The sequence below is a fragment of the Pelodiscus sinensis genome, chromosome 1 (assembly GCF_052426305.1).
Source record: "Pelodiscus sinensis isolate ZL-2025 chromosome 1, ASM5242630v1, whole genome shotgun sequence".
NCBI lineage: Eukaryota > Metazoa > Chordata > Testudines > Trionychidae > Pelodiscus > Pelodiscus sinensis.
This window is the reverse complement of record NC_143052.1, coordinates 121,409,480-121,433,390: the sequence shown is the minus strand read 5'-3', so window position 1 is coordinate 121,433,390 and position 23,911 is coordinate 121,409,480. Positions and strand designations below refer to the sequence as shown.

General features: G+C 43.5%; 1 protein-coding gene across 1 annotated transcript in view; it reads left to right on the top strand.

Moving 5' to 3' along the window:
* Window positions 1–23,911, top strand: part of ITPR2 (inositol 1,4,5-trisphosphate receptor type 2) — a 324,515-nt gene that overhangs the window by 144,479 nt on the left and 156,125 nt on the right. Inside the window, exons 27-34 of the mRNA XM_075898795.2 lie at window positions 1,233–1,322; window positions 1,444–1,569; window positions 2,825–2,947; window positions 4,296–4,496; window positions 7,369–7,620; window positions 12,480–12,605; window positions 21,360–21,488; window positions 22,080–22,200. Coding sequence (XP_075754910.2) covers window positions 1,233–1,322; window positions 1,444–1,569; window positions 2,825–2,947; window positions 4,296–4,496; window positions 7,369–7,620; window positions 12,480–12,605; window positions 21,360–21,488; window positions 22,080–22,200 — 1,168 coding nt within the window. The remainder of the gene's footprint in view (window positions 1–1,232; window positions 1,323–1,443; window positions 1,570–2,824; window positions 2,948–4,295; window positions 4,497–7,368; window positions 7,621–12,479; window positions 12,606–21,359; window positions 21,489–22,079; window positions 22,201–23,911) is intronic.

The window sequence follows — 23,911 nt, the reverse complement described above, 5'->3', positions numbered from 1 at the left end:
AGTAGGAATATTTACTTCAGGGACCTCTCGCTTTATAGGAATGTGGGTGGAGAGAGCCTCTGGTGGCTAATGTCAACTGCTTCATGAATATAAAGTAGGGATGTAAGCAACTAGTCAAGTCATTACTCGACTACTCGCTCCCCTCCTCCCCCGCTGCTTCTGTATCACAGGCAGAAAGGGCAGGGGAGCAGGAGCTGGTGTGGGGGGGAGGTGGCTTAAAAGCCACTCCCCCTCAACGCCATCTCCACATTTGGGCGGGTGAGGTGTCATAGATGCAGGCAGCTCTTAACTATATTTAAAAGGCAGGTGCAGAGGTCTGGGACTCGGTACAAACCAGGACCTACCCCTTCTGCGGCTTTCAGCGTAAATGTAGTAGGAGCCAGGCTGCCTGCTTGCCCAGCTTCTATTACATTTAAACTGCAGAGTGCAGCGGGAGTAGCTCCTGGACTCCACCTCTCATTATCGATTAATTGTGTAGTCGATACAAATTGTATCAACTATGTGATCAGTCAGTTACCTGCTTCTTAGCATCCTTAATATAAACCATAAATGTTGGCTTCCCCTTCTAATCACACACAGCTGGGGCTTTCAAGGAGACAGTGTTCCAAATTTAGGCTTATTAGGCATATTATCCCACGTAAACCTTGGTGCTCAACAGGAGGTCCACATTTTGTGGTTTTAAGTGTCGAAGGGTTACCTCTGATGGGGGAACATTCTGAGGCCTCCTGGTGGCAGACCAGTGCCAGATTATCAACCTCCGTGCACTTTGTTCTTCATGCTTTTGAAAGAAAAAAATTATTTATCTTAATTATGAAGGTTGTTTTCATCTTATTCTCCAGATCTGCTGTGTTACATTTACTTAACTTCATTGTGTAATCTTTCCAGCTGTATTTGGAGACAGTATTTTGTCCAAGTCGGTCTGTCTAAGGTATTCATATGGCCTCCATTACTAGCTCGTTAAAGCAACTTAGAACCTTTTAGCCTCATAACACCCCTATGGGGTATGGAAGTGCTATTATCATGAGGAAATGAGACAAAGTAAATTGTCCAAAGATCACTCAAGAAGTGTATAACAGATGAAGGCATTACACCTGGCTTGCACCCTACCCTTTGGACCATCATTTCTCCTCTTATCTACTATTGTTGTGCCTCATCTTTATTTGCTATTGTTAAAGATAGTTAGCTGATATTCAGTAGATTCTGCTAAAAATATTTGTGTGTTTAAATTATAGGAACCGAATATTTTAAGCCCAGTACAGGATGGGACCAAAAACCCTCAGATTGACAGCAATAAGAGCAATAATTACAACATTGTTAAGGAGGTTTGTATACCTGTAAATGAGGTAGATTTACAAATTGGTGTTGTGGATTCATATTTGTTGTGATGGCACATGATTTACATTTGAATTTTTTGGGGGGGATTTGTGCTTTTTTTAAATCCAGATTTTGATCAGACTCAGCAAACTCTGCGTTCAAAATAAAAAATGTCGGAATCAGCAGCAGCGATTGCTGAAAAATATGGGAGCTCACTCAGTGGTACTGGATCTTCTGCAGATACCTTATGAAAAGGTTAGACTCCTAATTACTTATTCTAAAGGACATGAAGTCACTAATTGGACAGTCCTAAAAATACCTGATCCAAAGCCTTTTGAAATCACTGGAGAAAGATTCTCACTGACTTCAGGCTTTGGAGCAGACCCAAATCAGGATATCCTAGTTTTCTACTTTGAGAATAATGAAGCTGAGCTGGATTTTTAAGCATGGGTACTGAAATACTGAGGATACAATTGTGAAAACATGAATATGCATTACTTCAGCTACTCAAAATAAAAGTGTCTTCTCATACTTTCAATACAAGAACCTGTACTACTGCAGTCACTTTGGGACAGTAGAGTCTGGTATTGATAAAATGGAAGCCCACAACAGGATGCCCAGATTTGGATGCTTAGAGTGGCACTGTACATACATAAAATAGGCATTGATGTCTCAGGACCAAACCCTGTAATCCTTATGAAGTCTCTCCTCTTGTGAAACTCCAGAGTTTTGGCTCAGAAAGGAGAATGTGGTTTGGCCCCCATACAGTGATCTAACCACCAACATGAGGAATCTGCATGTTCTTTACAGGAGTCCTTGTTTGAAAATTAGGTGCATCCATCTGAATACACACTAAAAAAAAATCATGAATCCATTTGTGATGTTCATTTATGTTATCCTGAATATGATGCTCTGCCTGTTCAGACTTAGACACTGGGTTCCGTTCTCTTCAGTAAGATAGTTAGCTGTAACGTTTGTTCATATAATGGCTCACCACATGCTTGTTAATCAGTTATTCTAAGAATTCAAAAAATAGGTGCCTAAAGCTAGTCATCTAAATTGACATTTAAACACCTAATTGGTCTGATTTTCAAAAGTCAGTGGGAGCTGCGGGATGCACGTCACTTTTGAAAGCCAGGCCACTTCAGAGGAGCCTAAGTATGGAATTAGGACTCTAAATTTAGGCCCTCCTATCAGAAAATCTTGTCCATAGCTTTATTACCTTTGATGTACACTATTACGTTATTTAGTGGTAGAGCCAAAATAAAACCACGTCACAAACAGCTTTGGCAAAACAGTAATGCAGCCCTTCAGGCCACACACTAGTGATTCATTGAAGAAGGAGTCATTGATGAGCTCTGGGAAAAAGTGGTTCCAAGTTTTCTTGCTAGGGGGAGAGTGGCCTTCTATTGGAGGAGAATTGGTACATGACTGTGTAACTAATCAGATTATGCAGTGGAGATTTAGCAAATATGTTTTATTTTTCCTTTTTTGGTGCTTTCATCTGTAGACCGACGAAAAGATGAATGAAGTTATGAATCTAGCCCACACTTTCCTTCAGAATTTCTGTCGAGGAAATCCTCAGAATCAAGTTCTCCTCCACAAAAACCTCAATTTGTTTTTAACTCCTGGTGTAAGTGTTTTACTCCTATACATTCAGAACGCTGCCACCAAGATCACTTTGACCATGTCACCCCTGTTTTTACATCTCTCCATTTTCTCTCCCTTCTCTGTTGCATCATACATAAGCTATTGGTCTTCATTTGCAAGTCTCTTTATAATCAATCCCCACCCAATCTATTGTCTCTTGTTCAATATCATGCTGTCAATGTTCACTTCTTATCAGTATATAGTGTCACCCTCCATTGCCTAACTTGTTAAATTTTCAAACAAGCACCTTTGAGCTTGCCGTAAACATCCACCTCATTCTCCACCTTCCAAACACACTCCTCCCCCATCTCAAAACAATCCTTTGCTAAGTTGCCTACAAAAGACTTGACAGGGTTATACTGCGAGTGTGCACAAGCTACAGCCTGTCATTGTGACCAGTATGGCCTCATTGTTTTCTTATGCTCCCCTGTGTGTATCAATCTTGTGTTTTATACTCACTTGGGGCAGGGACTGTCTTTTTAAAATTTTGTTTGTAAAGTGCCAGGAATAATAGCATCATGGTCCATGACTGGGGCCCCTGAGTGTTATGATAATTCAAACTTTTATATTTATTTATTTACCTGGTGAATACTATTGGTGTGTCCTCTTTCTTCAGCCAACCTGAAACTTGATCGTTTGGTTGTGCTGCGATGTGGAAACTCTAGTATTAATTCACCTTCTGTCTGTTTTAGTCTCCTCTTTCTATCGATCCCCCAAATTTTGGAATTGCTTTTTTGTTATTAGTGAGCCCTGCATTGTCCAGCAGAGCCGGAATCTTTTCAATTTGCTGATTGCGAAACCTGATGAACAAAACCCACTTTTGTTAGAAATACTAGTAACCATATTAGAGGCACAGAATCTTGACAGACCATAATGATGTCAGCGCATCCCTCTAGAATTAATAATAATAATAATAATAATAATAGGCAATGTTATTATTTTTAAATGTTTTGTATGGATTTCATGCTGGTGAAAGGTGCTGGCTTGAGAGTTCTGGAGACAAAGACCTTGATTCTCAGTTATGCTAAAGTCCCTTTATAGTGCTTTTGCAGAGTATATGTCCTTAAAGTGGGCATGAGTTAGTTTGTGACAACTTTAGGCCTTTTCACATTTTGGAAAAGGAACATCCGTGTACATGCAAAGTGGTCCCTAAAGTTTCTATTTACCCATTGAACTGGCATGTATTGGGGATTCTGCCATGATGCCTTTTGAGTCTTCCTGTACCCTGACTTGGAGACTTCCAATCCCCTCTTCCAGGATCCATTCTCTGGACATCATATAAATTAGCTCTGCCATTCTTATGGGGTTGTTTCTGATTCAAATCTGTTTAGTTGCTTGAAGCTGAAACCATGCGGCACATCTTTATGAACAATTACCATCTGTGCAATGAAATCAGCGAGAGAGCAGTGCAGCACTTCGTACACTGTATAGAGACACATGGCCGACACGTGGAGTACCTGCGTTTTCTGCAGACAATTGTAAAAGCAGATGGCAAATATGTGAAGAAATGCCAGGATATGGTAATGACAGAGGTGCGTTAACTATTCATATTATATCTGCTTAACACACACACTAATATTCTGAGGTGCCTTTACTCTGCTGATAATGCCAATGAAACATGCTGGCATCATAGTTTTAAAATTGTAAATGTTGCTACGAATAATGAATATTTTAGCATACATATTTTTGAGTTAAAACTAATTTAGGAAGGCCATCTGTATAAGTACTAGCAGTAAAATGAAAAAACTGTGTTGATGGTATGCAGAATTCTAATTCTGGGACTTGCAACAGAGAAATGGTTGAATTCCATACTCGGACTTTTGTTCTCCTGTGCTGTATCCCCTCCATCCATCCAAATGTACCATTTTGTGACACTGTATTATAACAAAATATGTTTCTGCTTACAAAGATCCACAAAACAACGGTATCACAGTTTGGATTAAACTGCATTATAGTCCGAAAGGCCAGCTTCTGATCTCAATTCCATTGGTGTAATTCTGGAGCCGCTCTGCTGAAGTCAGTGGAGTTACTGTGGAGTTATCCAGAGTAATAGAGTTCAGAATTTAGCCTGGTAAATTTCACTGCATAGACTAGCTCTCTTGGGGCCAAAATCCTTATACCATTGAAGTTAGTGGCAAAACAACAATTTGGCTTCTCTAAAAAGTACAATTTGGTGCACACAGGGACTTGTCCCTGTATGTCTGCCCAGTGCTGCACACACTTATTCATGCATGTAAATGTAATTATGTGAATGGTCCTATTAATTTGAATGTGTCTATGCATGTGAGTAAAATGAAATCTGATCTTATGTGTTGGTAAGATCAGGGCCCAAGGATTATTTTCATTCCTTTGCCATTTTTTTTTCTTTTTGCGAAAAGAATCTTGAGGGAGAAAACACAGATGAGCAATAGTCATGATTTAAGCACAGTTGAGATGTGCAGAAAATTCTCTTTACAGAAATAAGAAAACCTTCTAATTAAGAAGGTTCCCGGCCCTGTTGCCTGACTAGAGTGCTGGACAGAGAGTGCAGGAAGAAGAGTGGGGAGGGGGCCCCTGCTTGCTTTGGCCCAGGGCCTTAAAAAAACCTATTCCAGGTGCACCAAATTGTGCTTTCCAGAGAAGCAAAATTGTTTCCCACTAATTTCAATGGCATAAGGATTTGGCCCAAAGATAAATAGTCTACGCAGTGAAATTTACCAGGCCAAATTCTGCCATGGATAACCTTTAATGAATTCCTTTTCAGCTTTTTCAATTTGACTGAAGAATTTTAGCATGTAAAAATCAATTGGAAGCCTTAGATTTATGTAATTGAAACAATTCTTATGCATTAGTGCTTTTAGGTTCCCTTCCTTCCTGCACTCAATAGAATGTAGATTTTGAGGTTCTTATCATACAAGGGGGTTCTTTCTTTTCTTTTTTTTTTTCAATTGAAATGCATTTTGTTAGTGAAGAGATAAATTGTCGTACAGTATGTTCAGACTGATTGCATGGTGAAAAGCACTTAGGTGTGACATTTGGATCTTAAGTCCTTCAGGAATTAGTAAGAAAGAAACTATTTGGAGAGGGGTAGAAAGATAGCCATTGTGATTTGAGGCAAATGACTTACCTTCCTATGCTTTAGTTGCCCCTCTGTAAAATGTATGTAATGACATTTATCCAGCTCAAAGACTCCTGAGAGATTACTGTTAGGGAAGCACTTGAATGTTCTTGCATGAAAGAATGCCATGTCAGCGCAAACATTATTACAAAAGAAAATAGGACTTACTTGGAGCCCTTTGACCCAATCAGAGGAACAACAGAGCTTTCAGGTGTGCCTTGTGTTCCAGAACGGTGTGCCTTACAGATTGTCAACAGCTAATCCAAAACTGATCATCTTTGATCATATTTACTTAGTTTTCTCAACTGCTTAGTAGTGACTTATATTGGACAAAATGCTGCAGTCCTTTCTCCATCAAAACTATCAGTGGGAATTTTTTGTGCTCTTATGCTGGAGGCTTCTTGGAGTTGCTTTAGCAAAGACATTCAAATATATAATTTTATGCTTGGATCAATGTTTGTTTCTCCTTGCAGGTCACCTTTAAAGTGGAGGGGAAATAGGAGGGGGTAACTTGGAAAAGAAGATACTTTCTGCTTTCATTACCTTTATGATGTTCATTTTGTTCCACTTGTATTACAGTTGCTGATGCAGCACCCTTTCTTTTGTGTGTGGTGTTCTTTTCTTCACATTAAAAGTTCCCTCAAGGTCACTACACAAATAGCTGTGTATTCCATTGCCTTATCCAACATCTTGTTTCATGCGTGCAATAAATTGCTCTCATTCTTCAGCAACTGATCATTCCGTATACAGTATAGGGGAGATGCTGCATTTAAGGCACATTTTAGCAAGTAACTCTGAGCCAGGTTGTGGCTGGCTATTAAATGGGGCAGCACATAAAACATCTGTGAATGACTTGTATTAGAGGCCAGATACTAGACTTGGTTGAAATATGGAAAAACATTCTCATGAAGAATTTCAAAGTTGTTTACCTCTTGTGGGATTTGATATGGATCAATTTCTAACCACACATCTGTGTAGAAATGAAATTAATTAATGTTTAAGTGATGCTTAGGAACTCTGTGCCAGAAGTGGTATACACACATAGATAAATACAGGCATAGACTGAAATCTGGAGTAACTCTGTTGAATTTCACTTTTCATCAAGTGACTTCAATAGATTTATTCCAGATTTGCATGTGTGTAACTCACATAATGTACGCTCCATTAGCTGGTTTCTATTTTTCCTAGTGTTGTGTATATAGTCAGAGAGCAATTTTGCACATTGCAAGACAGAGTGAAATCGTTAGAAAGTGAATGCAATGTGGGCTACTTGAACAGTTGGGCAGATTTTCATACTCTCATTGCAGCTGGTAAATGGAGGTGAAGATGTGTTGATATTTTACAATGATAGAGCATCATTTCCAGTTCTCCTGCAAATGATGTGCTCTGAGCGAGACCGAGCAGATGAGAGTGGACCCTTAGCCTACCACGTCACGCTTGTGGAACTGCTAGCAGCATGCACGGAAGGGAAGAATGTATACACGGAGATCAAGTGCAATTCACTCCTGCCACTGGATGACATTGTGAGAGTGGTAACCCATGATGACTGCATACCAGAGGTAAGCCAGTGCGGCAGCTGAAGCATTATTATAATTAGAAAAACAGTTACAAAGCTTCTAAAAGACCCATAGGTTGAATGCTGGTCAAGAAAGCAGTCTCACCACTCCACTTGGGCTGTTTATTAAGCTGCGCAAATGAGGGTATAAACCAGAACACTTTCCAGAAGTAAACTGTTACATGAAACAATCCGATGATGATGGCGTTCGCCATGCTAAAATATCACCACTGCATGAGTTGGTTGGGAGATATGAAGTGAAATCCTGTCCTTGTTGAAGTCAGTGGGAGTTTTTTGCTTCAGCAGGCCCAGGGTCTCACACATGGTGTTAGGGGCTTTTATTCACAGCAAATACAGGCTCAGTCCTGCAAACGCTGCCAACCCTAGTTCAGCGCCACTGGGAAGTATGCCCACTGACCAGAATGTGAATGCTTCTGATAGTAAGAACTCATGGTCTAATTCAGCTCTCAAGTTCAAAAGGAGCAGGCGCACTGGAACAATTTGTATAGTGAGGGTGCTGAGAACTATTGAACCAAACCGCAAACCCCATATTTCATGGAAATCACTTCAACCCGGGGTGTGGCAGTACCTCTAGTTCCAGCACCTCTGTTTATTAGACTTCTGCAGGAGCTGGCTCAGGCTCCACACTTCAGTCAATGAAGTCAGCAAGACTTGGCACAAAAGTTGGGCCATGAGTTATCAGTTACAGGACTGGGGATCTCTGCTCTTTTGACAGGACTAGGTAATTTGACAATAAAAAAGCACATTGTGCTTGGTGATCATCCTTATCACAATAACATTTTCTTGGTTGAAAATATGTACATTTATTTAAATTACTGCCATTAATTTAGAGCAGGGGTGGGAAAAGGTGTGTGTGGGGGGGGGTTGTTTGTTTGTTTGTTTGTTTGTTTGTTTTTTGTTCAGGGGCTGCTGCCCTATAGAAAAATCAGTTGGGAGACACACACAAGGCCCCAAACTCCCTCACTGATGTAGCCACCCTCACTCCCCACATTCCCCTCATGCCCCAGAGCCTAACAGGGACTGGGCTAGTACATTTTGTGCAGCCCCCAGGCTCTAGGATAGGGCCAAAATCAGGGATTCAGTGTGTGGGAGGGGCTGTCGGGAGGCAGGCTTGGGGTGTATGGTCTGGGCAGGAGGGAGGGTGCAGGAGGGCTGGACGGGAGGTAGGGTGTAGGAGTAGGGTGAGGGTTTGGGCAGCAGGAGTGGTTGCAGGAGTGTGGTAGAGGTATGGGTTCTGGGCAATGGCGGGGTACTTACCTCTGCAGCTCCCTGGGGACACACTTGGCTCTGTGCTGCCTGCCATTCCCACAGACCATCTCCCACTATTCCTGTTGGCCATGATTATGGCCCATTGAAGCAGCAGGGAAAAGCCTCCAGGCAAGCACTCTCCTTCGCTGCTGTTTTCTCCAGCTGGGGAGAGGAGGAGTGGCAGCACCCAGATCCACTCCTTCTTCCCTCCCGCCGCCAGGCAGAGCCCATGGGCAGAATTTGGCCCTGGCTTGCCTGACTCTGGCCCGTGAAGCTTGGTGCTCTCCCCCATCCCCTAGTGGGGAGCCAGCACAGGTGCTCCAGCAGTAATACAGGGGGCACCGTGGTACTGGAGCACCAGCGTGGACTCCCTGATGCTGGGGGAGGGGGAGCTCTGAGCCTAGCAGGCCAGATCTAGGCAAACCGCAGGCCTACCCAGCCCGAGGGCCATAGGTTTCTCCTGGTTTAGGGAAAAACAGCTTTTCTCTGTACTATGTTAAATATATTGTCTGTTATCCCTACTTTGGACTGTCGAAAATAAGTCAAAAAATATATGTGTATTACATCCAAAGTATGTTAAAGGAACATTAAGATTGCAAAGTCAAGCATTCAAAAGTTAGAAAATGCCAGAATTTAGGTTGCCTGTTCAGTTTAATTTGGACCTCTTATGTGTTATTAATATAGTTTTCACATGATCACATACTATTTTTTCCCACAGGACTCTCTTTCAGGGAACAGGATGGACAGTGCTCATTTAACGAGCAGATCTTCCATACTTTGTTTTTCCTCATTGTTTAATGTGTAGCCCTTGGCCTTATTTTACTGCATTAACATTCTTTTAATCAAGGTTTTTAGTACATCATCTGTCTGTCTATCTATATATTCACTCCCTGAATATATGAAAGAACCATTTATCTGTCCTTATTCTTTTTAGTCTGGCTATTATCCTATTATCTTCAGTGTAGCTGGTCACCCTTTTTTTGTTTTTTTTTGGTCTGGTTCCCATGCCTCTGCTTCTCCTGCTTCTCACTTTGCTGATGTGTTCTTCATTGTTTCCTTTAATGACTCCTCGCCCTTCCCTCCTCTTCTCCTGATGGTTCCTTATGGTTCTTTATTCCACCCATTTTGGTAACCCTGATGATGTACCCCTGACTTAGCCCTTTCTATGCATTCTTACATCTTGAGCAGCCTTTCGGTCTTTCACTGGGTCTAGAGGCCCTCCAGTCCCTCATGTGCCTGCAAATAACTCTCACATTTGCTGGATGTCCAGCTGCCATTTCAAATTCCTTCCGTTTGTTCCTAACATGTTTCTTCTCCTCCTCTTCTCAATTCTACTATCATTTTGTGTCTTGGGCCTGCAGCTTTTGTCTAATCTTTACTCTTCTCTGAATCCTCCCACTCCTGCTCCCAATTCAGTGTCTTTTGAGATTGTCATTTTTTCCCTTTTAACATCACTCAGATCTACCCTTTTACTCCTTGTTCCACCATTAGTCACTTTTCTTTATCACTGCAGTCTCCTGTTTGTGTATTCTGCACATCAACTGCCACGTTTTAGTCTGTCCAAAATGCTATTTTAGACATCATTTGCCCTTTATTCTTCTTCAGATCCTGCATTGGCTTCCTGTCTCTCTGCATCTCATTTATTTATCTGTTCCTCACCTGAAAGGCAGTATGTAATTTTGCCTCCACAGGTATTTCTGCTGTCCTTTCCACCTTCTTCCTTTTTTGCTTTCACTACTCTTCCAGTCTTCTCACCTTACTGCTCTTCATCTCTTCCTCTGCCAATCACCCTTTTTTCTTCAGCTTTCTCCCATGGGATATATGCAGTCCTTCCTGTCATCTCTTCATTAATAATCACCACATCCTACCTTATCTAAACTGTTGTCTGCTACCTTGGCCCATTTGCCCTGACCTAGTTACATGCTTTGTAAATAAATGGCAGTATATAAATACTTCATATATTTAGTTGAGTTGAAAGAAGAGCATATATCATGTATTGTTGTGAGCAAAGAATCCCTAAGCTGAATTTCAAACAGTTACCATGTTGCATGTGGATTGTGAGCCTTCGAGGAGAATACAGAATCAGAAAGAGTTGAGAAGAGAAAGCGGAGAAGGGGGCATGGCTGTAGGCAAATAGCAGATTGAACTTTCTGTGTGAATGGTGTTCCAGTGTCTCTTCTGTATGTTCAAAAAGAGTATACGGCTCTAGAGTCTTTTGAATTTAATCTGCCTAAATTTTGAATCCTTATGTGGTGTTTACAAGATGAGCTTGTAGAGACACTTATTATTAAGGCTGCCTAATGCTTTTTCCATAAGAATCAAAATTTTCCATCTTTGCCCTTTAATTCAGGCTGCACCTATTTAGGTGAAGTTTCAGCAAAAGTAGTTCAAATGCCTAAGATAAGCTGGGTTGTTTTGCCTGTTTTTTGAAGTGATTTGGTGCCTGTGGGGTTTGAAGCAGGAGCTTGAATTTAACAAGCAATCATCCTGTGGTCAGAAATGTGCCTTTTGCTGTTGCCATGAGAATACACCCAGATCTGGCAGCCAGAAACCTGTGAAAAATCACCATTTGCTAAAGTTCAGTAGAGATTTTAGTGGTAAATCTAATTTTCTGTCAGCACTGAGAATGCTCCATCTCTACAAATCTCCCTAACATATCAGGTGCCTGAGCATGTTCCAGTTGGCAGGATTATGCAGCAAGAGCAGCTGCAGCTGCCACCCTCTCTTTTGGCTTAGGTGGGTTGCGCTATGGACCAGGAGAAGATCGAGAGTTCTGGTCTTCTCTCCTCTCCTGACTGGTATAAATAATGATTATGTATTTTACAACTCCTTATGAGTCATGCTTCATAAGGCTTTGCGTGCAGGCATGCATCGTATGAGCTAACTGTGATATTGTACAAGGACACTTCTAGCAGAACTGGTTGTAGAACCAGGGGCTGTATTCTGTACTAGGGATGTATTAGTATAGTTGATTAACCGATAAGCAAGAGTTTATAGGTTAATACTACACACATTTCCCAACTCTCCCCACACCTTCACCCTTGGCCAATACATTTTTTAGCAGGCTGGCTCAGTCCTTGCTTGTGCTAGGTCCAGGATCTACTCCTGCTGTGGCTCTATGCATTTAAAGTATATTGGGAGCCAGGCGGGCAGGCAGCTCGGCTCAGTTCTAGCTTGCCCTGGGTCTGGGAGCTCAGACTCTCACCCTAGACTGGGGCTGCTGCCACCCCACGCTGCTGTCTATGTATCAGAGGCAGTAGCGAGCTGTGACAGGCAGCCAGTCCCGGAGGAGCGCTGGTTTTTAAACTGGCTTCCCTCTTGAACCAGCTCCTGCCTGGCACCTCATGTTGCCATTCTCTTCTGTCTTGTTGGTGGACTCTTTTAGGGAACAACTCTGCCCTGAGTTTTAAGGCACTAATTAGGATGCAGGAAATTCCTAGCCCTGCGGAAGACTTCATATGTGACATTAGGCAAATGTCATAATTCATGTGCACAAGGAAATCAAATTATAGTTATGCATTAAAACATTTAATACGCTGATGGATTTCACTGTCATTTTCACAAGGTTTTTTATGTTTGCTTTTGCTCCTCCAGGTGAAGATTGCATATGTGAACTTTGTTAATCACTGTTATGTGGACACTGAGGTGGAAATGAAGGAAATCTATGCTAGCAACCACATTTGGAAATTATTTGAGAACTTCCTTGTTGATATGGCAAGGGTAAGCTTTATGATGTGCATGCTGTAATATGTAAGGCATTTTAAGGTAGCTGACCAGGCAACAACTTTTCTGCTTGAACCTCATATGTTCTCTTAACAGTATTTTCAATCCTTGAGACTGTGAAATGAATGAAATCTTTTTTTAATGGTGTGTCATTTCAGTTACAATTTTCTTATTATTTAACCTGTTTTATCTCAAGCACTGTCATCCTTAACAAGGCACATCAGAACCGTGGAGATTAGCTTAAAAATAAAAAGAAAGGTATATGGATTTGGGTGAGTTGTGGGTATGAGAAACTCCATGTATTTCAGCAAGTTATGCTTCATAGTTACTGTGAGTCTAGAAGGTAATCTAGATTTAGCCCAGGAAACTCATTTAGGTTCCAAATCTAGAGTTTCTGAGTGCCTGGAGTACTAACTGATAGTGTCACATAGCTAGATCCCATAGACCAGTGTTTTTCAAATTCTTTTTCTCTCGACCCTGTCGAAGAAAAATGTTGATGCCCATGACCCAATGTAATTACAGCTTTTGACTAGAGTGTGGGTTTTGGGGTGGAGCCAGGAATGAGGGGTTTGGGATGTAGGAGGGGGCTCAGGGCTAGGGCAGGGGCAGGAGATTGGGGCACCAGGTGGAGCACAGGCTTACCCCCAGTGACTTTCAGTTAGCGAAGCAGCGGGGATTCTAAGGCTGGGACCTGGTACTCCAGTGCCCCGGAAGCAGCCAGTAGCAGGTCTGAGTCCTAGGCAGCTCTCACATGCGGGCACCATCCTCCCCAGCTCTCTTTATCCAGGAACCGGCCAATGGGAATGTAGAGCTGGTGCTCTGGGGGAGGCAGTATGTGGAGTTCTGTCCCCTCCTCCCCCCGCTGCCTGGGAGCTGAACCTGCTGCTGGCGACTTCTGGGGTGCAGTGGCAGGACAGGCAGGAAGCCTGCCTTAGCAGCTCCCACTAGTCACCTGGTCACCCTACAGCAAAGCGACTCAGTGTCTGGCATTTTACAACCCGGTACTGGGTGGTGACCTGTAGCTTGAAAACCGCTGCCATAGACTCTTTTCTGCAGTAATAGCTAGCACTATATAAATGCCTCTGTATAAATCCCTGATTTGCCCACATCTTGAATACTGCATACAGATGTGGTTGTTTCATCTAAAAAAAGAGAGATTTCATTGACAAAGGTTCAGAAAAGGGCAAGAAAAATGATGAGGGGTTTGGAACGGGTCCCATATGAAGAGAGATTAAAAAAATGGGTACTTCTCAGCTTAGAAAAGAGGAGACTAACGGGGACTATGATAGAGGATTATAAAATCATGACAAGTATGGAGAAAGTAAATAAGGAAATGCTATTTACTTCTTGCCATAATATAAGATCTAGGGGTCACCAACTGAAATTAATAGGCAACAGGTTTAAAACAAAAGGAAGTGTCTCTTCATGCAGCACAGTCAACCTGTGGAACTCCTTGCCAGAAGATGTTGTGAAGACCACAACTTTAACAGGACTCAAAAAAGAACTAGATAAGTTCATGGAGGATAGGTCCATCAATGGCTATTATCAAGGAAGGATAGGAATAGTGTCCCTAGCCTCTGTTTCTCAGAGGCTGGAAAAGGATGACAGAAGAAGGGATGATTACCTGTTATGTTCACTCCTTCTGGGGCATCTGGCATTGGCCACTGTTAGAAGACAGGATACTGGGCTAGATGGACCTTTGGTCTGACCCAGTATGGTCGTTCTTATGTATGGTGGTGCCATTTTAAGCTCTCCTGTGTAGCGGCTCTGTTCCAGTGGAGAGAGCTCTCCTGTTGGCATAGTTAAACTACCCCCAGAGAAAGATGATCTCTATGTACCACTGGCATAATGCTGTTTGCATTGGATCACTTAGGGGGTGGTTTTTTCACACCCCTGTCTGACAGACATCTTACTAACAAAAGTGCTAGTGTGCGTAGCCATGGTGTCACTGTAGCTGATGTTTAAGTACATTAAAAACTGTCATAACTGATGGTTGCTGCTCACAAGAGGCCTAGGAGGTAGAGTAATGGGTGTTAATGCAAGTTTTGGAAGATTAAGATGCATTAGTAGAGACATGGAGAAGCTTGTGGATCCCAGTGGTTCAGTGTAGGGATGTGAAGGACTAGTTGATTCTCTGATAAGCAAATGCTTATCTGATAGTTGACAGGATAGTCGACTAGTCGCTTCCCCCTCCCCTTGCTGCATTGCTGCCTTTGCCTCACCCTCCCCCCTTGCTGCCGCCATGGCGTTTCAAAGCAGCAGCGCTGCACGGAGCCTGGCGTCAGGTGCGGGGGCCTCTTCACCTCTCTGTGAAGCAGAAAATGAGACTTTATTTATTTATTTGTTCATTTTATTTATTTATTTTATTTTTAGCCAAGTGTTTCAGAGACTAGGATAAGCAACAGTGCCTGTAAACTTGTGTCTCTTGGAGAAGGCCATCAGTAATGAGACCTCTGCAAGCCCTGCACGGCTGCCGGCTGCCTTGTTTCTGTAGCTGTTCTTATAGGGAGTCAGCTTCTGGGCAACCTGGGCTCAGCTGAGAGTGAAGCTCAGAAGGGATTGTAGGCTTCAACCTCTCTTACTTAGTCAGCAGCATTTTCTTTTCATTCCCTCTCCAAGGAAAGGTTGCTCTTACCTGCCGTGGCACAGTTCTCACCCTTCAGCAGCAGCATCTACAAACCGTTCTTTGCTTTAGCTCTGTAATAGGACCCTTCCTATAGAGGCAGACTTATATAGGGAGGCCCTTACCCCATGCAGCTCTGCTACTCCAATCCAGAGACTTCCGTTTCCAAGACCACCAATCGCATTACAGTATGCCAAATGATGTAGAGATATCTACATCAGATAGGGGTGTGATGGACCACCACACCCATTTGCACTTTGCTCTCGAAGAGCAATTAAACTCCCAAGATTTCAGAAAGGAGTAGCAAGTGAGGCTGGCTTACCAGTAATTCCTAAATTCTTTCTCTGTATGTGCATGTGCACGTCCTCTTTTTTTTTTCCTGAAAAAGAAGAGCAAAAGTGCACTTTTGTGTTGATGTCTTGCAAAGCCCTCTGGGTAGCTGTCTAATTATTTCCTTTCGTGTCCTGGTTAGTAGCTCTTTTTCTTTCCCCCCTCAGCTAAAAGAGCATGTGAAAAATTCTCTCTCCTGTTCCATGCTTCAGCCAGGCCCTCTGGGTAATCTGTTAGATTGTTGAGTGTATTTGCTCAGGACTGCTTTCTGGGGCTGAGGCAATGTTCACATGTTGCAAATACATCAGTTTTACGTAGCCATCAGGACTGTTAGAAGGCCCTTAGCATCCTGAAGGGATATTATGGAGTGCTCAAAATATTTAGAAAGAAGAATCCTTTGATCCTCTATGTTTTGGTGAGCTAAAAGACTTGCTATTGAGGGGCAGGGAAGGAATGCTTTTCTTTTAGCCACTACAACTACCTGTCAGTGGTGAGTCTGGGAACTTTAAGTCTGTGTTATTGCAGAGTGCTATGGGGGAGAATGGCTATCCTCATGATGGATGTCTTACTTTTTCCACTGGAGATGTTGAGCATTTTTGTTACTAGAGTCAAGATCCAAGAAAGAGTGGAAGAGAATAAGTAGTGGGGGAGAATCATTGGGCTGCCATTCTGTTATGGGATCTGTGTTGAAAGCCACTGAAAGGGCTTTCCAGCAATGGGTTTTAGACAAATGAGGGTGAAGTCTTAAAAGCATTTTGCAATTTAGTTTGGGCAATTGGTAAATTTGCCAGGCCAGCACCAGGCAGATCCCAGCATTCCTGTTGGGAATCTGAACGCTGAGCCTCAGAACTGCTGGTTCCAGCAGAAATTGGTTCCAGCAGAAATTGGCCTTAATTAAAGGCAGGAAAATATCCAGAAGGATTTTAGTTTGTAGTCTTTTTGAGAAATGTTGAACCTTGGTTTACCTCTACTAGAGCTGTGGAAAAAAAATGCCACGGCTCTATTGATATTAGTGAGTTTTATTATCTTAGTCTTATGGAGTAGCTACTGTTGCTTTTCTGTCCTATGTAACCCATCCTATTACTGTGGGGAAAAACACTACATGCAGCCCATGCCTTGCCGATTTTGTTGTACACTAAAGTCCATCAAGCCTACCTTCCTCGCTGAAAAAGCGGCAAGGAGTCCTGTGGCACCTTATAGACTAACTGCAGTGTAGGAGCATAAGCTTTCGTGGGCAAAGACCCACTTCGTCAGATGCATCTGACGAAGTGGGTCTTTGTCCACGAAAGCTTATGCTTCTACACTGCAGTTAGTCTATAAGGTGCCACAGGACTCCTTGCCGCTTTTGCAGATTCAGACTAACACGGCTACCCCTCTGATACTTCCTCTCTGAAGACTCCCCTAATGGCAATAATGTGCCTTGTATTGCCCACTCATATGGCGTATGCATTTATATTACAGGCAGTCCCCGGGTTACGTACAAGATAGGGACTGTAGGTTTGTTCTTAAGTTGAATCTGTATGTAAGTCGGAACTGGCGTCCAGATTCAGACACTGCTGAAACTGACCGCCAGTTCTGACTTACATACAGAATCAACTTAAGAACCCCAGGCGTCCCCAAGTCAGCTGCTGCTGAAACTGATCAGCAGCTGATTCCAGGAAGCCCGGGGCAGAGCAACTCTGCCTGGGGCTTCCTGTAGTCAGCGCTGGTCAGTTTCAGCAGAAGCTGACTTGGGGACGCTTGGGGCAGAGCAGCTGGGGTGCTGCTGGGTTGCTCCAGTAGCGCCGCTCCTCGGTGCTACTGGACCAACCCAGCAGCACCCCATCTGCTCTGCCCCAGGCGTCCTGATTCAGCCGCTGCTGAAACTGACCAGCAGCGGCTGAATCAGGACCTGGGGCAGAGCAGCTGGGGTGCTGCCGGGTTGGTCCAGTAGTGCCCAGAGCGGCGCTGCAGGACCAATCGGCAGCGCCCCAGCTGCTCTGCCCCAGAGTCCAAAACAAAAGCCTGGTCTGCTCGGGGGGGGGGGGGAGCACACTAGCTGCGACCTCCCCCCCCACCAGCAGACCAGAGACACGGGGAGCAGAGCCGCAGCGGCAGCGGGGTGCCGCGCCTCTGAGGCTTTGCTCCGGCAAAGCCTCAGAGGCGCGGGACCCCGCCGCGGCTGCGGCTTCAGTCTGGGTGCCTGTGGTCTGCTGGGGACGGTCCCCATCAGACCACAGGCACCCGGACTGAAGCGGCAGCAGCGGCGGTTCCCCGCGCTTCTGAGGCTTTGCTCTGGCAAAGCCTCAGAAGCGCAGGAACCCGCCCGGTGCCCCTGGTCTGCTGGAGACGGTCTCCAGCAGACCAGGGGCACCGGAGCAGCTTACGAACGGGGCTTTCTCGCCCCGACCTGCGGGGCGAGAAAGCCCCATTCGTAAGTGCGGATCCGACATAAGTCGGATCCACGTAAGTCGGGGACTGCCTGTACTAATAATCAGTTTCTTTAAATAGTGTGCCTCTGCGTGCTCCAACTGTATGTGTGCATGCCATCCTGTGCTGCCGATCGGAGAACTTTGGGACCCATGTGGCCTGTTCAGCCTGCACATGTATTGTCCTCCTTTTTTATAGTGTTCTTTCCTGACAAGGTTATGCTAAGACCACACCAAAATACATCCAGAGGGTACCTTCAGCCTTTCATGTGAATCAGCTCATTCACCTATTGACCTTTTAACCCAAACTTCAGCAGGATAATAGGGAAGCCGTTCATCACACAACAGATGTAAGGAGATCCCTGGCCTTCTACTTGGACAGGACAAAGACTTTTAGGAAATCTCCTAGACTACTGTTTCTCATATGGGCCCATGGACCCCAGATGGCTGCAAGGGTACTCCAGGGGGTCCACTGGTCCTACTGATCAGCCCCTCTCCCTGTCTTCCTCAATTCCTCCCCCTTCCTCCCAATGCCTCTTGCATGCTGGGGAACAATTGTTCCGTGGCACGCCGAAGGCACTGGAAGGAAGAGGAAGGACTGGAATGGTAAACATTTGGGGGAGAGGTGGGGTGTGACCGTGAGGGTAGGGGGTGCAGTGGAGGGGGCATTTGACTAAGGAGAGGATGTGGAGGTCTATGAAAAATCTTGAATCAAAATGGGGACCATGGGATTGCTGAAGTTTTGAGAACCACTGTCTGAGGCTTTTCCTCTCCATTGCAGTTAGGTCTAAAGGTGCAGTGACATCAGCCCAGAGACACTCTACACGTGTCTCAAGCTGCATCAAGCGCTGTGGTCAGGCTCTCCAATTGGTACCTCCACACACAATTCATTATCCCTACACACTCTGCATGATTGGTTTCCTCTTGGGTTGCAGTCTTCACTGATGTCCCCATCCAGGAACTTTTCAGAGCGGCTACTTGGGCATCTGCAAACACCTTTACAGGAAACTCTGCCATCATGGTGCTGATGCTAGATTTGACGCTGCAGTATTGTCCATACTAGACTCCACACCAAAGCCCCAGTCTCCCATTGGGAATAGAGCTTGGGAGTCAATAGCAGTGGCTCACCCACAGGCTGCTATTTGAAGAATAATAATAATCAGTGCCTCATCTTGGGCACTAACGATGTTTCTTCAAGATGTGTCCCTCTGTGGGTGTTCCAGGACTCACCCTCCTCCCTTCTACTTCAGGGTTGTTATCATGGACTCTGCAGTAGAAAAGGAACTGAGGAGTGTTCACCTGCACAGCACTAGCTAGTCTTGTGTGAGAGCCTGTGGAAGGAACAGCGAATGTGCAGGCCAAACAGATGCTGTGACCAAAGGTCTCTGATCAGTAGTGCAGGGATACAAGGACATTACATTAGAGTAAGCATAGGGGGACACATCTTGAAGAACCATTGATATTGCACAAGGTGAGTAGTTCCAATCCCCAGTAATAACTGGTGGTATCTGAAGTCTCTGTAAACTTCTGGCTGTATTGCCAAAGTCTCTGGCTTACAAGGTTCAAGTGTTACTTCAGTACAGTATAATCGGCAGGATAGATGGCCTGACCTGGGACATGGATCTTTATGCTCTTTCTAGCCCTGCTAATGAGGTTTTTCTCTGTGAGCCTTTTACTTACTCTTTCTGTACTTCAGTTCTGTGCTTCAGTTCTTTACCTATCAAGAGTTCTTCCCTCCTACCCACCAAAAAATCCTATTTTTAACATAATAAATGTATGCAGCATGAAATGATGAATGTTATCCTAGAATGTTGTTGTCTTCGAGGATGCTGTTCAGAAGTTGAATAGTTCCACGCTTTCTCACAGCCTAAGAAGTACCTTAGTTCAGCTATAACTCTTTCCCAAAGTCTTCCTCTCCCCTCTTCTTCTTCGTTCCCTTTTGCATATCTCTCATGTCTTGCACTTAACACTGCAACATGATGAATCTACCATGTAACTCACCTGGCAGAACGGGTGGGTCTTTGACTAGCTTTGCACTTTGTTCCTATGGATTCCGCTGGTGGCCTCTGCTGACTGACTGGAAGGGATTTTGCTTTTATTTTGTCTATGCTTGCTTCCCGGTTGTCCTTTTTATTTGCTCAGGCCTGCTGACAGCTGCCCCAGAGCATGGTGATTTGGAAGGGCCTGGGGTTCTCAGCATTGTTGCCAGTGCTGCTGTGGCAGCACCGGAACCCTGGGTTCTTTATGTTGTTGCCAGAGAGCCACATGGCACACTCCAAGCGGTGCTAAGGACAGGGGGCTTGGGGTTGGAGGTGGTGTGCCGTGGCCTGGGTAGCGCTGAGGGCTGGATGCTCCCAGCCATGCCCTTCTACCTAAGACCTTGCCCCGTCTAGGAGTGCAGCGCTGTGCCCTTCTTCCCACCTTGCCCAGAGGGCCAGCATGGCTGTCAGCTCCTCTGTGGTTGCTTGTTTGATTTTGTGTGTTGTTTTTAAATCCCTTCTGTTTGAAGGCACTCCATTCTTCCTATCATAACCGAAATTGCTCCAAATTCAGCACCATCTGGGAACATTTTTCATGTTTCTAATAGACTCATAGACTTTAAGGTCAGAAGGGACCATTATGATCATCTAGTCTGACCCCCTGCACAATGCAGGCCACAGAATCTCACCCACCCCTCTTAGAATAATCCTCTCACCTATATCTCAGTTATTGAAGTCCTCAAATGGTTTAAGGACCCTAACATACAGAGAATCCTCCAGCAAGTGATCCATGCCTCATGCTACAGAGGAAGGTGAAAAGCCTTCAGGACCTCTGCCAATCTACCCTGGAGTAAAATTCCTTCCCGACCCCAAATATGGCAATCAGCTGAAGCCTGAGCATATGGGCAAGATCCACCAGCCAGACACCCAGAAAAAAGTTCTCTATAGTAACTCCTATCATCCCACCATTGGCCTATTTACCACTGATAGTGAAATATAGTAGGTTTGTGTTTGCATGTCTCTCTTTAGAGCTTTTTCCAACCTATCTGGAGGGATGATTCTTTTCCTTCCTGAGTCTGTCTAGATGCGTAAAGTAGAACATGATGTGTGGGCCGGAAGGAATGTCCAGAGTTGTCCAACAGACTTGTTCGTTTCATGGTGAGGGAAAGAGTAGCCAACTGAACTAGAGGAACTAATTCTGGAAAGGTAGGGGTCCAGAGGAGCTTGGTGGTGCTCCAAGGAACAAAAATGAACACAGAATACAGCTTGAGCACAAGGTCATTAGCTTGATTTTATATATTTAATACAAAACAACATTTTTCAAAAACTATTAAATATCAATATTCTGTTTAGGTTTCTCTCTCAAAATATCACAAGTAAAGAAGAACGAATATTTTTCTTTCCACTGTAGGTTTGCAACACAACTACAGACCGGAAACATGCAGATATATCTCTGGAGAAGTATGTCTCTGAACCAGTAATGAACATTGTGAGTGGCTTCTTCAGTTCTCCATTTTCAGATAACAGCACTAGCCTCCAGGTAAGAACGAGGAAGACTCCAAGAAATCTGTAATTCAGATAATTAAGAAGTCATCTTCCAGTCGCAGGATGGATATGCTTCACCTTTCTTTTCTTCTTTATTTCCTATTCCACCCCTTATGATTCATACTTATATGCCACACTCATATTTGAAAAATCATATTTCTATTGACCCTGATCTAGCAAAGGACTCTTTCTTCACAGATCTTTACATCTGACTTCAGTGGCTAGGGACTTAGCATGAATGATCACTTTGTAAGAGTATTTGTTTGTGTCTAAAAGAGTAAATCTTTTTGTGGCCTAAATTGGAAAGTTTCCTATGTTTGGGGCCCGAGAAATCTCTCAATTTTTTTCTCTGCAATATGCTATGTTGTTTTATATCAGCAGAAATTTTAACTGAGTAAGGACTGCATGATTTGCCTATTTTATGAGAATGCCAAACTTTTTTTTTATGTTTTATTCTGTACTGAAGACTGACAAGAACTTTATGGAGTTCTAGAGTCATGCATGTAATATATGTGGGGGCAAAACCTAGGGTAACTGTAAGGAAATTCTAAAGTATAAAACTAGTTGTTTCCTTTTTGGTTTTCAGACACATCAGCCAGTCTTTATTCAGCTGCTTCAGTCTGCTTTCAGAATTTACAACTGTACCTGGCCAAACCCAACGCAGAAAGCCTCAGTGGAGTCATGTATCAAAACTTTGGCGGAAGTGGGTAGGCGCCAAGTTTTATTTAATTATTCTTTTCTGTGTTTTAAATAAACCTGGGTTGGGATTAGATTGGGATTTTTTGGGTTCTAGCATCTGGAAATCTAGGCATTGAAAATACCATAACATTGTGTTATAATTTCATAAGACCACAAGACTTGCCATACTGGGTCAAGCCACATACTGGGTCGATAGGCACTCCTGCATTCCTCCTTTGAAATTGACTAGTTGAGATGTTAAATTGTGGTTAATTGACTAGTCGAGTAGTCAATGGACTAGTCAATGGACTAGTTGATAGGCACTTCCACATTCCTCCTTTGAAATGTTAATCTAGCCCAGTAGTCTGTCTTCTGATAATGGCCAATGCCTGGTGCTTCAGAGGGAATGAACAGAACAATTATCAAGTGATCCACTGCCTATTGCTCATTCCCAGCTTCTGACAGACAAAGACTCAGGACACCATGCCTACCCATCCTGGCTAATAGCCATTGATGGACCTAACCTCCATGAATTTCACAATGTCTCAGAAGGTCTGACTTCCAGGTCTCATTTCTTCTCTTGCTTATACCCCATTTCAATCTGTCCCATCGAACGGGGTGGTTCAGATGAATGGTGGTGTTCATTGGTGTACATGAAAAAAGAATTTCAATCCAACCATAAGACATTCATCTATACTATTACATTATCTTCTCATATAGAAACTGTCAGACCATAGGCATTCCCAATCATTGTGGACTCCATTCTGTGATCAGCCAAAGCCCGTAGTAGGAGGTGGAACATAGCTGTGTTATCCTTGGTAACATCCCAGGGAAGGAATTGTGAGCCAAGCAACCAGCGTTCTCTCCTTTCTTTCTCTTTGCTCCTGGGGGATGTTAATTTCTTGCTGGCCTGACTCTCATGCTAGCTCAGTTGTTCTAGCCAGTGAGTTGAACTCAAAGTTGAGCCAACCTCCTGATCTTTCCTACTCACTCTTTACTCTCCTGCACAGGGTAAGGAATAAGCAGATGCTCTTACTTATCCTTTCATTTACTCCTGGTCGAACTAGCCTGGCTAAAGGTGTATTTTGGATTTGTACGCCTCTTTTTGTGCCCATACTTCAAATCAGAATTTGGCCTTTAAATCAACTACATAATTTAGTACTTCCCTTAGAATTCAGTATGGGATAGAGTATGCAGCCCTTATTCACTTTGGGTATGTCTTCACAGCAGGACTAAAGTCGAATTAAGCTTTTGCACGTCAATTGCATAGCTTAAGTCAAAATAGCTTAATTTGGCTTTTGGTGCTGTCTACACGGAAGGAAGTCAAAAGAAGAACATTCTTCCTTTGACTTGCCTTACCCCTCGTGAAATGAGGGTTACCAGGAGTCTAAGTAAGAAGTCCTCCAGCTCGACATTATTTCTTAATAAAGGCTTTTAGTGTAGACGTGCTCTTCGTTATTTTTGTTAATAACACTGCTTTATTCCGAAATAATGTTATTCTAAAATAACATTGCTGTGTAGATGTACCCTGGCAACCAACAGGATTACTCATGTGAGTAAATGCAAACCCACAAAAATTACCCCAATTTAGCCCCTAAAGTAGTAAATTCTCCATTTATTAAAATGAGTTAAACAATTAATCCATAACAATTATAAGTTTTAAAAAGAATTAAAATATCATGTTTTCTGTGTCAAAGTTGAAGACTAAATGTTGCTTCTGTGGGAACTTAATTCTAAAAA